Here is a 14,588-nt window from a genome sequence, read left to right as displayed (position 1 = left end):
ACCACCTTTCCCACCACCAACTCTCACACAACTTCTACCACCACCCCCACCACCACCACCCCCACCACAACCTCTACCCCCACCCCCACCATCACCTCTCCCACCAGACCCTCTCCCACCACCATCTCTCCCACCACCCCCACCACCAGCTCTCCCACCACCACCTCTACCACACACTCTCCCATCACCTCTCCCACCACCACCTCTCCCAAAATTCCCACCACCAACTCTCCCACAACCTTTACCACCACCCCCAACATCATCTCTCCCACCACCACCTCTCCCACAATCCCAACCACCACCTCTCTCACCACAACCTTTCCCACAATCCCCACCACCACCTCTCCTACAATCCCCACCACCACCTCTCCCACCACCATCACCTCTCCCACCACCTCTCCCACCACCACCTCGACCACCACCCCTCCTCTGGTCTGTATCAACGGTGGTAAGCTACAGAGTCAAGTTTGTATCTGTCCTGATGAGTGGACTGGAGAGACCTGTTCAGATGGTACATTCACAGTACACACCACTACACTACTATGCCTAATCCTGGATCTCACATTCACAGTACACACCACTACACTACTATACCTAACCCTGGATCTCACATTCAGAATGTATATTTCATGTTTGCATGTTGAGATGCTTTTTATGTCAATAGGGAATTTCTGCAATTCAACCAGCAAGGATGGATTCTCCTTCCTAAGAACAGTGGTTGGCTGGTCTGCTTATTCAGTAGAGTCATGTGATGAGAAGACAACCAGTGGTATGTTACTTTTATTCACCTAAAATGAAACCATTTTATTCATCTGTTACAGTCCTAATTAATGTTTTATTAGGTAAAACAAAACCATGACTCTCTTTTTGTCTTGTTTCCTCCATCCGGTTTACCAAAAGCCTCAGCAAGATGTTTGAATGACACCGGCTCTCCAATGTTTGGTCCTCCTCACATTCTGCAGTGTGAATTAACCCTCAGTGACATTCAAGGAAATGTAAGTCAATAGGCATATTTTTTATGATCCTGATTTATGACCCGTCTTGATTTAGTGTTCTTCTTTCTTTGGGTCAATTACCTAAACCAACTCAACTACCTCATACCTCACTGCATTGACTCGATACTGGTACTCCCTGTATATAGCTTCGTTATTGGTATTTTATTATGTTACTATTCCTCAGGTGCTAATTTTGATTACATACGTCTACATCTGCTGTATTTGGCCCCTGTGACAAATCAAATTTGATTTACAGTTATTATCATGAGGAGTCCATCTTACAGTTTGAACACCTGGCTTTAACCTTCAACTCATGTATTCTGTTATTTTACTCTACTTAACAGTTGATGATGAACATAATTGTTTTATTTCTTGTGTTTTACATTACATTGAATTTGCATGCATTTGCATATATTTTTGTACTTTTTTGTACTGTCCCCTGTTTGGAATTGAACCCACAACCCTGGCATTGCAAGTGCCTTGCTCTAGTAAAATCAAATGAATACAAATCCTTCTCTGTTCCTATTCAGATCTCCAGCAGTTCAGGTGATTTACTACAGTTAGCCTTCAGTACTCAGATCCTGACCAACCAAAAACATCAGCTGTCAGCTGACAACATCACCACAGCAGCTCAGATCGCTAACACACTGCTTAAGTCTGCAAAAATCACAGAGGTATAACATGTTTTGAAATCAAGTCGTGAACTATGACATGTTCTGGAGAGAAACATGAGGTTGTCACTGCAGTGATTTGAACACGAGGTTCATCCCCTGGTTTTGATCATGATGCAGGACATCGCAGTGGCAGCTATAACTACCATCAGTCAGCTGCTGAATGCCAATAAGGAGAGTACACAGGAGAGAGACGCTGTCCAGAGGTATGTGTGTTTGTGTTTCTGCATACGTTTGATTTTATGTGTGTACGTGTGCCTCTGCGTGTCTGCATGTGCATGTAAACAAATGTTTTTATGTTTCTCTCCCAGCCTCACAGAGACCCTGGAGAAGTTTTCCCTGGACCAGCACAATAATGTGTCCTTGGTGGTTCAGCCCAACCTGGCAGTCCAGTCTGTCCAAGTACCAAGTGACTCAGTAGGGATCCAGTTTACTGCTCTAACTGGTGAGTGAGACTGCTAGTGAACCTGCACACTGTAATTTAAAGGGATCATTTGTATCTGTGTTAAAATACCAGACTGGTTCAAACAAAACAACAATTCAAATGTTTCTCCTCTGTTGGTCAGTAAGGTTTGGTATGGATTACAGACAAATACAGAAGTAACACTATATATTGCTCTGCTTTAAATTGCTAAATCAAATGAATCTCCTTCTCCAGGAAGTTCTGGCAATTTTGTGGCCAAAAGAATTAATCTCAACACCAATACCTCTGAACTGATAGCTGACAAAGGAGGTTCTACCGATGTCCAGATTGTTATCAAATTCCCTCCAGGTGAGTCAATGTTGGTATACAAATACAGTGTATAAACTCAAGCTTCAATTTCCTTGTTTAGGTTTCACTGAGAGAACTTAACTGCTCTTTGTGGTCGTCGAAATCAGGTCAGCAGTGTCAGATGAGATGTGGATAAGTAAACTAATGAGTAATTTGGCTTTCACTATAAGCCTACAAGGCAAGGTCAAGCTGCTCATGTATATAAAGTCCTGATATGAAAAACATTATCTCTCTCTCAAACACGCTCAATTAAATTCAAAGGGTTTTATTGGTATGGGAAACATATATTTACATTGCCAAAGCTAGTGAAATAGATAATAAACAAAGGTGAAAAAATGAACTGTAAACATTACATTCACAAACGTTTCAATGGAATAGAGACATTTCAAATGGAATATTATGGCTATGTAGTGTTTTAATGATGTCTCTCTCTCTCCACTCAGTTTTACGTAGTAAAAACACAAACCACTCCATTGGTTTTGTGCTCTACCAAAACGACCGGTTCTTCAGGTCCAAGGCTTTCAGAGCTTCTTCAGGCACCAGCAGAAGGGTCATCTCTGCTAACCTGGGACAAGTGTCTGGGTTACATGTTGAGATGCTCTTCAAGCCCACAGTAAGATTTATCTTGGAATCAGTAAACACATAGTGGTCCAAATTCTCTGGGACACATAATGGGAGGTTATCCATTATGTAAGTCAGGGGTTAGGCAGCACAGTTCCTGGAGTGCCGCAGGTATTACAGGATGTTGTTCCAACTAGGCACTTCATCTGACCAACTGAGCTATTTGTTCAGTTCAGTGATTGCCTAAAGTCAGCACACCTGGTCTTCCAGGTCGTTTAAATCAGAACAGGATGTGCCTGTGGCCCTCCAGGACCAGGGTTACCTACCCTTGATCTAAGATATCCTTATCATTGACGCTTATCAGCCATAAGGAACAAGGAAGCATATTTTGGCCGGTGAACAAGGAAGCACATGTTGTATTGTATATAATATGATGTATAAAATATCAACAACAAAAAAATCTCACATGTGCTTAATGACCTGTTATACTTCACAATTTCCTTTATGATTATTATTTTTAAATTAAGAATACTGTGAATGCATGTGTTTTTCTGAAGGATTTACAGTGAGTTTGTTTCTGTTCTCACTTCTCAGGCTGTTCCCAACACCTCCCTCTATGACTTTGCCTGCGTGTCATGGAACTACACGTTGAAAGACTGGAGCACCTTTGGCTGCTCCAAAGTCAACCACTCAGAAGACGGCCTGCGTTGTTTCTGTAATCACACCACTAACTTTGCTGTGCTGATGGTGAGTAGCTAGCTGCCTTCATCTCCCTTTTACTAACCACTGACATATCTTTTACATCATTAGCAGGATCCAGACACATGAGGGCAATGACTTTCTATATGACTGTGACAGAAACATATTTTTTATGTTCTTTCTACAGTCGTACAGGAAGGATTTTAAATACGCTGAAGCGCTAAACTGGATCACCATATTGGGATGCTCCATGTCCATCATAGGGTTGAGTTTAACAATAACATTCCAGATCGCAACCAGGTAAGATCCTACAGGGTTCCAGAACCAATTAAAAATATACAGTAACATTCCAGATCGCAACCAGGTAAGATCCTACAGGGTTCCAGAACCAATTAAAAATATACAGTAACATTCCAGATCGTGACCCGGTAAGATCCTACAGGGTTCCAGAACCAATTAAAAATATACAGTAACATTCCAGATCGCATCCAGGTAAGATCCTACAGGGTTCCAGAACCAATTCAAAATATACAGTAACATTCCTGATCGTGACCCGGTAAGATCCTACAGGGTTCCAGAACCAATTAAAAATATACAGTAACATTCCAGATCGCATCCAGGTAAGATCCTACAGGGTTCCAGAACCAATTCAAAATATACAGTAACATTCCAGATCGTGACCCGGTAAGATCCTACAGGGTTCCAGAACCAATTAAAAATATACAGTAACATTCCAGATCGCATCCAGGTAAGATCCTACAGGGTTCCAGAACCAATTCAAAATATACAGTAACATTCCAGATCGTGACCCGGTAAGATCCTACAGGGTTCCAGAACCAATTCAAAATATTTGGTGCTTCTCAACAGTGTAAAGAAGCCCTTTGTCTGATCCAACAGGACTTGATATGCGAAACCATTTCAAAACCCACTATTAATGAACCAACACATCCACATATACTGTAACCTACCTAACATATTGTTGTCTGTCTCCTGTCCCCAGGAAATCACGCAAAACTATCCCAACGGTTCTCTTAGTGAGCATCTGCATGTGTCTCCTGATCTTCACCCTCCTCTTCATGTTGGGAGTGGACAACCCTCATAAACAGCTGGACAAACCTGAAATACTTGAGGACAACGTTCTCCTCCCGTCCGACACACACACAGAGCAGGACAGAGGGCCCTGTACTGCAGTGGCAGTCCTGTTGCAGTACTTCCTGTTGGGGACGTTCACCTGGAACACGCTGTTCGCCACACATGTCTTCCTGATGATCAGAAACAGCCTGGCCACCAGCCCGTCACACTTCACAGCCTATACCGTGGCCATCGGATGGGGTAGGACAGCATGGAGAAAAATACATTATTTTCTTGTTTTAGAAGCTATGGCTGGCATTAGCCCTGGGCTACATGAACCAAAACTAATGCTAGGTGATATTTTCAGGCTCTAGTTAGCCTGAAATAGAACTTAAAAGCAACTTGTATAGAGGATGTATGTGTAGTGTATATTTCTGCATGCAAATCTACCAGGAAATAACAACATCATTCTCTGTCTTTTAGGACTGCCTGCGGTTGTGGTGGCCCTCACCTTAGGAATTAGTTACAGAGTGGATGATCCACTGGGTTACAGGCAGGAGGAATTGTGAGTCAATACTACTACTGTACTACTACTGGACTACTTCTCTGTACTCTATTGTACTATACTATGCTGTACTATACTATACTGAACTGTACTATACTACTTCTGTATTACTTCACTGTACTGTACTATACTACCACAGCTACACCTGAGTACTGTTTTGTGCTGTACAGCAAATTTCCTTCTCTGTGGTTATTACATAATAGGTTCATTTTGAATACATGTTTATTATGCATGTGAATAATTGGCAATATTAAAAGTAAAAAATATAGATAGAGTATATTATGAATGATAAATTTTTCTCCATAGTTTCTTGTTTACTTATGCTACCCACCAGGTTTGATTAAAACCACGTTCTTCAAATAACAGGCATTCTGTTTTGTCTGTCATAGAGTCCAACTCTCTAACTCATTCATTTGACCTCTCAGTTGCTGGCTTGCAGCCCTCGATCCAAAGGGGAACTTTGATTTCAAGCTGCCAATGTTTTGGGGGTTCCTGATACCTGTGGCATTCATGCTTATCTTCAACACAGTGGTGTTGATATGTTTTGCAGTTACAACAGGCAAGACCAACCCACATTTAACCAGGTAACATTAATGGGGGCAGTCTATTACAGCAGTCTATTACAGCAATCTATTACAGCAGTCTATTACAGCAGTCTATTACAGCAGTCTATTACAGCAGTCTATTACAGCAATCTATTACAGCAATCTATTACAGCAGTCTATTACAGCAGTCTATTACAGCAATCTATTACAGCAGTCTATTACAGCAGTCTATTACAGCAGTCTATTACAGCAATCTATTACAGCAGTCTATTACAGCAGTCTATTACATCAGTCTATTACAGCAGTCTATTACAGCAGTCTATTACAGCAATCTATTACAGCAGTCTATTACAGCAGTCTATTACAGCAGTCTATTACAGCAGTCTATTACAGCAATCTATTACAGCAATCTATTACAGCAGTCTATTACAGCAGTCTATTACAGCAATCTATTACAGCAGTCTATTACAGCAGTCTATTACAGCAGTCTATTACAGCAATCTATTACAGCAGTCTATTACAGCAGTCTATTACATCAGTCTATTACAGCAGTCTATTACAGCAGTCTATTACAGCAGTCTATTACAGCAATCTATTACAGCAGTCTATTACAGCAGTCTATTACAGCAGTCTATTACAGCACTCTATTACAGCAGTCTATTACAGCAGTCTATTACAGCAGTCTATTACAGCAATCTATTACAGCAATCTATTACAGCAGTCTATTACAGCAGTCTATTACAGCAATCTATTACAGCAGTCTATTACAGCAGTCTATTACAGCAGTCTATTACAGCAATCTATTACAGCAGTCTATTACAGCAGTCTATTACATCAGTCTATTACAGCAGTCTATTACAGCACTCTATTACAGCAGTCTATTACAGCAGTCTATTACAGCAGTCTATTACAGCAGTCTATTACAGCAGTCTATTACAGCACTCTATTACAGCAGTCTATTACAGCAGTCTATTACAGCAGTCTATTACAGCAGTCTATTACAGCAGTCTATTACAGCAATCTATTACAGCAATCTATTACAGCAGTCTATTACAGCAGTCTATTACAGCAATCTATTACAGCAGTCTATTACAGCAGTCTATTACAGCAGTCTATTACAGCAATCTATTACAGCAGTCTATTACAGCAGTCTATTACATCAGTCTATTACAGCAGTCTATTACAGCACTCTATTACAGCAGTCTATTACAGCAGTCTATTACAGCAGTCTATTACAGCAGTCTATTACAGCAATCTATTACAGCACTCTATTACAGCAGTCTATTACAGCAGTCTATTACAGCAGTCTATTACAGCAATCTATTACAGCAGTCTATTACAGCAATCTATTACAGCACTCTATTACAGCAGTCTATTACAGCAGTCTATTACAGCAGTCTATTACAGCAATCTATTACAGCAGTCTATTACAGCAGTCTATTACATCAGTCTATTACAGCAGTCTATTACAGCAGTCTATTACAGAAGTATATTACAGCAGTCTATTACAGCAGTCTATTACAGAAGTATATTACAGCAGTCTATTACAGCAGTCTATTACAGCAGTCTATTACATCAGTCTATTACAGAAGTATATTACAGCAGTCTATTACAGAAGTATATTACAGCAGTCTATTACAGCACTCTATTACAGCACTCTATTACAGCACTGTAAGTATGTTGGTTATGTTTCCCAGTACAAGACACACATCGATGAAGAAGAAGTTCCTCAGTAGCTTCTCTCTGGCTGTGGTGCTCGGTCTCTCCTGGATCCTGGGCTATCTGTTGCTCATTACACAGAACCAGACCATGTACACCATACTCAACATCTCCTTCTGTGTTCTCACCACCACTCAGGTATTAAACGTATGCACTCACTACTGTAAGTCACTCTGGATTAGAGCGTCTGTTAAATGACTCAAATGTCAACTATAAATACTAGTGTCTATTGTACCACAGAATCCAGGCATGATTTGCAATTAGACACAAACTAAACATAAATAAATGGAGCTGCTCCTTATGGAAATACTACCTTTTGTTTGTCCTTGTGTGTTCCTGAAATTACTTGATAACGTCTTTGTGTTTTTGCTCCACAGGGCTTGCAGATTTTCATTCTGTTCACAGCGAGAACAGCAATTTTCAAGAAAAAGATGTCAAGTGCTTTGAAATCTGTCTCTAGTGTTGGGATCCCTCTTCACACTAGGACGTTCAGTCTATGGCGAGGCGAGCACAGTGATAAAGTAGAATCATACACACATCTGGACACTGATCTGTCATTTCCACCTTGGTCCTCACAGACATCTAGCTGATGGGCTGCAAGTTCAACCTCTGTTGTAAAATATCTCATATACCTCCACTATTGTCCTATAATATACAATATACTACACACAACATTTTGTATCATGTATATTCACTGTGAATTCCTTCAGAAGTTGTGTTGTCCAATGATTTTTTGCATAAATACCGTATATCCTGAACATTTGTTCTTTATAAAATGTTACTGTTTTAAATAAATCTTTAATCCTTCTCTTTTAAGCGGATGTTTGAAGTTATTCATAGTGAGAAAAACCACTATTTTACACAATATCTCAGAAAATAGTTTTAGACAGTGTAGCCCAGGGGTGTCAAATAAATGTTCCCCTCAGGCCACATTTGGTCATTTCCGAGGTCAGATGGGACGCACTTAAAATTGATTAAGAAGCTTCTACTCCATCGGCCTGTACAGCACAGGAAGCAAGCTGCAGCTGCCAGTTACATCTGTGGTAGAGGACTACAAGGCAACAAAAGCACGCCAGCCTATGATGCTGTGGGACAGCAAGGATGAGAGGGTTCGACAGGCAGAGATCGTGGTCAGTGGTCACAAGTGGTCAACCAGCGGAGCACTCAGGGAGGCGGAGGAACATCAAAGCAATATAGTCTGGTTCTGGGATGCACAACCTGGTCAAGCTGGAAGAAAGCAGATCCAAAGGAGTGATGTGGTGCAGATGGAGGTCTGAAAGGCTGAGGAAGAAAACAGGCATGTCAGAGGGAAGTATGAAAGGTTGCGGAAGAAAGCAGGCATGTCAGAGGGAGGGATGAAAGGTTGCGGAAGAAAGCAGGCATGTCAGAGGGAGGGATGAAAGGTTGAGGAAGAAAGCAGGCATGTCAGAGGGAGGGATGAAAGGTTGCGGAAGAAAGCAGGCATGTCAGAGTCGTGAAAAAACACAGCAGCTGGACATGCTGGGGGACATGCTGGACATGCTGGACATGCTGGACATGCTGGGGGACATGCTGGACATGCTGGACATGCTGGGGGACATGCTGGGTGACATGCTGGACATGCTGGACATGCTGGACGACATACTTGACATGCTGGGGGACATGCTGGACATGCTGGGGGACATGCTGGACATGCTGGACATGCTTGGGGACATGCTGGACATGCTGGGGGACATGCTGGGGGACATGCTGGACATGCTGGACATGCTGGGGGACATGCTGGGGGACATGCTGGACATGCTGGACATGCTGGACGACATACTGGACATGCTGGACGACATGCTGGACATGCTGGGGGACATGCTGGACATGCTGGGGGACATGCTGGACATGCTGGACATGCTCGGGGACATGCTGGACATGCTGGGGGATATGCTGGACATGCTGGGGGACATGCTGGACATGCTTGGGGACATGCTGGACATGCTGGACATGCTGGGGAACATGCTGGACATGCTGGACATGCTTGGGGACATGCTGGGGGACATGCTGGACATGCTGGACATGCTGGACATGCTGGACATGCTGGGGGACATGCTGGACATGCTGGACATGATGGGGGACATGCTGGACATGATGGGGGACATGCTGGGGGACATGCTGGACATGCTGGACATGATGGGGGACATGCTGGACATGATGGGGGACATGCTGGGGGACATGCTGGACATGCTGGGGGACATGCTGGACATGCTGGACATGCTGGGGGACATGCTGGGGGATATGCTGGGGGACATGCTGGACATGCTGGACATGCTGGGGGACATGCTGGGGGACATGCTGGACATGCTGGGGGACATGCTGGACGTGCTGGACATGCTGGGGGACATGCTGGACATGCTGGACATGCTGGGGGACATTCTGGACATGCTGGGGGACATGCTGGGGGACATGTTGGACATGCTGGACATGCTGGGGGACATGCTGGGGGACATACTGGACATGCTGGACATGCTGGGGGACATGCTGGACATGCTGGGGGACATGCTGGACGTGCTGGACATGCTGGGGGACATGCTGGACATGCTGGACATGCTGGGGGACATGCTGGGGGACATGCTGGGGGACATGCTGGACATGTTGGGGGAACGGTGTGATGGTGTTTGGGTACTTTGCTGGTGACACTGTCTGTGATTTACTTATAATTCAAGGGACACTGATAAGAGAATTATGTTCTCCAGGTACATCACCCAATTGAATTATTTTACTCTCAGTCTGCAAACCAGAATTTGTAAGATCCTGGTCGAATGAAACAGATGGAGGCCCAGCTAAATGGTCAAAAAGGTTTATTCACGGAACGTTCTGAAGTCAAGAATAGAAATCAATTCATTTTATACTGACTTCTCACGCCCACACATACACACAAACATACGCACACACACACAAAAATACGCACACACATGTCCTGCACACACTGTCTGTCTCACTTCCCAGCCGACAGAGATAGTGACTATGTCCTTAAGACGTACTCCCCGTTCTCTCCCAAATCTCTAGTCAGGTCGGCACCAAGCTCAGACAGTCTGTGTTTAAAATACCATAAAGGCATATTGTCTTTACCCTAATTCTGACTCGGACTACACATTTATTGATTATGATTTCATACATTCTAATCAATTCCATACAATTATATGTTTCAGGGTGGAATATTCTAATCATTCAATTAACAGACAATTCTCACCTATCAAACACTTATCCATCATGGCTACCACAGCATTCTGCAGCGATACGCCATCCCATCTGATTTCCGCTTAGTGGGATTATCATTTGTTTTTCAACAGGACAATGACGCAACACACCTCCAGCCTTTGTAAGGGCTATTTGATTAAGGAGAGTGATGGAGTGCTGCATTAGATGATCTGGCCTCCCGACCTCAACCCGATTGAGATGATTTGGGATGAGTTGGACCGCAGAGTGAAGGAAAAGCAACCGACAAGTGCTCAGCATATGTGGGATGTCGTGTCTGGACTATTATTTATATCAAATCAGTTCTCTAGGTTTAATTAACCAGGGCAAGGTGACTTGAAACATGACCGAATACAAACTGTGTAGCTATTCCCTCCGCAAGGCAATCAAACAAGCTAAGTGTCGGTATAGAGACAAAGTAGAGTCGCAATTCAATGACTCAGACACAAGAGGTATGTTGCAGGGTCGTCAGTCAATCACGGATTACAAAAAGAAAACCAGCCCTGTCGCGGACCAGGATGGCTTGCTCCCAGACAGACTAAACAACTTCTTTGCTCGCTTTGAGAACAATACAGTGCCACTAACACAGCACACTACCAAAACCGGCGGACTCTCCTTCACTGCAGCCGATGTGAGTAAAACATTTAAACATGTTAACCCTCGCAAGGCTGAAGGCCCAGACGGCATCCCCAGCCGCGTCCTCAGAGCATGCGCAGACCAGCTGGCTGGTGTGTTTACGGACATATTCAATCAATCCTTATCCCAGTCTGCTGTCCGCACATGCTTCAAGAGGGCCACCATTGTTCCTGTTCCCAAGAAAGCTAAGGTAACTGAGCTAAACGACTACCGCCCCGTAGCACTCACTTCCGTCATCATGAAGTGCTTTAAGAGACTATTCAAGGACCTAATCACCTCCACCCTACCTGACACCCTAGACCCACTCCAATTTGCTTACCGCCCCAATAGGTACACAGACAACGCAAGCGCAACCACACTGCACACTGCCCTAACCCATCTGGACAAGAGGAATAGCTATGTGAGAATGCTGTTCATCGACGATAGCTCAGCATTTAACACCATAGTACCCTCCAAACTCGTCATCAAGCTAGAAACCCTGTATCACCGCCTGGTACGGCTACTGCTCCGCCCACAACCGTAAGGCTCTCCAGAGGGTAGTGAGGTCTGCACAATGCATCACCGGGGGCAAACTACCTGCCCTCCAGGACAACTACACCACCCGATGTCACAGGAAGGCCATAAAGATCATCAAGGACAACAACCACCCGAGCCACTGCCTGTTCACCCCGCTATCATCCAGAAGGCGAGGTCGGTACAGGTGCATCAAAGCAGAGACAGAGAGACTGAAAAACAGCCTCTATCGCAAGGCCATCAGACTCTTTAACAGCCACCACCATGGCTGCTGCCATCATACTGCCTCAACTCCAGCCACTTTAAACAATGCCACTTAATATAATGTTTACATACCCTACATTACTCATCTCATATGTATATACTGTACTCTATACCATCTACTGCATCTTGCCATCTTTATGTAATACATGTATCACTAGCCACTTTAAACAATGCCACTTTTATATGTTACATAGCCTACATTACTCCTCTCATATGTATATACTGTACTCAATACCATCTACTGCATCTTGCCTATGCCGTTCTGTACCACACTCATTCATATATTTTTATGTACATATTCTTCATCCCTTTACACTTGTGTGTATATGGTAGTTGTTGTGAAATTGTTAGGTTAGATTACTCGTTGGTTATTACTGCATTGTCAGAACTAGAAACACAAGCATTTCGCTACACTCGCATTAACATCTGCTAACCATGTGTATGTGACAAATAAAATTTGATTTGATTTGATTTATTACGTGATTAAACTAATCATGTAAACATGAATTAACTAGGAAGTCGGGGCACCACGGAAAATGTTGAGATTTACAGTCATAATTTTCGGAATATAACTCTTCACATATTTTAATATCTAATCAATTTCAGTCTATCAATTAGTTATTATTTCCTCCTCAGTTCTCATTACTGAACATCGCAAACCCTTGGATATCTGCACAAACTCTAGCCTAAATCATGAATTAGCGACATACAAATTGGCTTAATTATTTATTCACTAACTAACTAAATAATCACACAGAATTACATAACAAACAAACAGTAGATACTTGGGTTACCACATTATACAAAGAACATGTCCCTAGTGGACAAAGCCGATATGACGGCTTAAAGACAAAGAAAAGGGGTGGGGACTGAGAAAGAGCGGGAAAGACTAAATGGTTTCACTACACTCAGATAATAATTATATTAATTGAAATGCTAATCCTTTGCACATGAACGGCCGCTCATTCCAGAATAATTGCAATGTATATATTAATGCCCGTATGTCATTGTTGTCTTCTCTGTTGGAATCGCTTGTCCGTCTGCTGGTGAATCAGTTCATCAGAGAGTCTCTGGTTAACTTCCCCAGAAGTCACAATGTCCTTTGTGGTTGTAGCTTTCGCCGTGGCTCTGGATAGTGTCTGTTGTAATGGATGCGTCAGGCTTGTTCTTAGATAGATGTTTCGGTTGTTGTCTGTATTCTCGTACTAGACTTACAGAATTTCTAGCTACAGACTAGTAATTATACGTCTATGATTTGTTCTTATTCTGTAGTGATCAATAGTTTCAGAGTTTAACCATTTCCAGCCGTGTAGCCAAAACTACACCTGTATGGTCCCATGGCCTATAGAATTGTAGCCATTCCAACGTGGGGACTATGTCCCGGCATTCTTTGACTTCATGTATATTTTGCAGGAAGTTGGTTTTATACTCTGTGGAAGAAGGGGTGGTTCTATGACGCCTACGTAATGTCTGGGCTCACGGGGGTGTGGCCACTGACTGACTAGTTACAACTTTATAACTAAACAAGTATCTCGTTTAGGAGGCCAACATGACATTACATCTTCTCACAAATAGTTCCATATTCAATCATATATTTTACACAATATTCAGGTAGAAAACTAGTAACTGAGAAATGTACACTTCCAAAGCCACCTTAATTCTGTGCTACTGTACTTCCTGATGTTGTGACACGCTGACCATTATTTGAGTTGTTTGTTTCTATGTTTTGCTTGGTCAGGGTATGATATGAGTGGGCATTCTATGTTGCATGTCTAGTTAGTCTGTTTCTATGTGTTTTGGCCTGATATGGTTCTCAATCAGTGGCAGGTGTTTGTCGTTGTCTCTGATTGGGAACCATATTTAGGTAGCCTGTTTTGTATTGTGGTTCGTGGGTTATTGTCTATGTTATGTTGCTTGTTAGCACAGTGTTTCTTTAGCAGTCACGGTCGTGTTTGTTTGTTTGTTTGTTTGTTTGTTTGTTTGTTTGTTTGTTTGTTTGTTTGTTTGTTTGTTTGTTTGTTTGTTTGTTTGTTTGTTTGTTTGTTTGTTTGTTTGTTTGTTTGTTTGTTTGTTTGTTTGTTTGTTTGTTTTGTTTTTTGTTTGTTTTGTTTTTTGTTTGTTTTGTTTTTTGTTTGTTTTGTTTTTTGTTTGTTTTGTTTTTTGTTTGTTTTGTTTTTTGTTTGTTTGTTTGTTTTGTTTGTTTGTCTGATTGAGTGTACTTCGTGTTTTTCGTCCATCCATTAAAGTATGCATTCACACCACGCTGCCCTTTGGTCTCCTCAATACGACGATCGTGACAGATGTCACAAAATTAACAACTTCGACAGGATTGTTCTTTAAATACCCACGGACCAT

At 42.6% G+C, this 14,588-nt stretch overlaps 1 protein-coding gene across 1 annotated transcript; it reads left to right on the top strand.

Annotated features, from left to right (window-relative positions):
- Nucleotides 1-331: 331 nt before the first annotated feature.
- LOC110527191 (adhesion G-protein coupled receptor G7) lies at nt 332-8,405 on the top strand. The gene is made up of 15 exons (XM_036982520.1): nt 332-511; nt 665-769; nt 901-995; nt 1,526-1,669; nt 1,787-1,872; nt 1,978-2,111; nt 2,325-2,438; nt 2,882-3,051; nt 3,594-3,746; nt 3,886-3,998; nt 4,699-5,030; nt 5,253-5,334; nt 5,760-5,918; nt 7,577-7,736; nt 7,976-8,405. Exons 3-15 carry the CDS (start codon nt 936-938, stop codon nt 8,186-8,188), a joined length of 1,920 nt encoding a protein of 639 aa, XP_036838415.1. The 5' UTR covers nt 332-511; nt 665-769; nt 901-935; the 3' UTR covers nt 8,189-8,405.
- The last annotated feature ends 6,183 nt before the right edge of the window (nt 8,406-14,588 follow it).

This window comes from Oncorhynchus mykiss, chromosome 7 (assembly GCF_013265735.2).
Source record: "Oncorhynchus mykiss isolate Arlee chromosome 7, USDA_OmykA_1.1, whole genome shotgun sequence".
Taxonomy (NCBI): Eukaryota; Metazoa; Chordata; class Actinopteri; order Salmoniformes; family Salmonidae; genus Oncorhynchus; species Oncorhynchus mykiss.
Note: the sequence above shows the minus strand (reverse complement) of the source record. Positions and strands in the feature narration are given on the sequence as shown.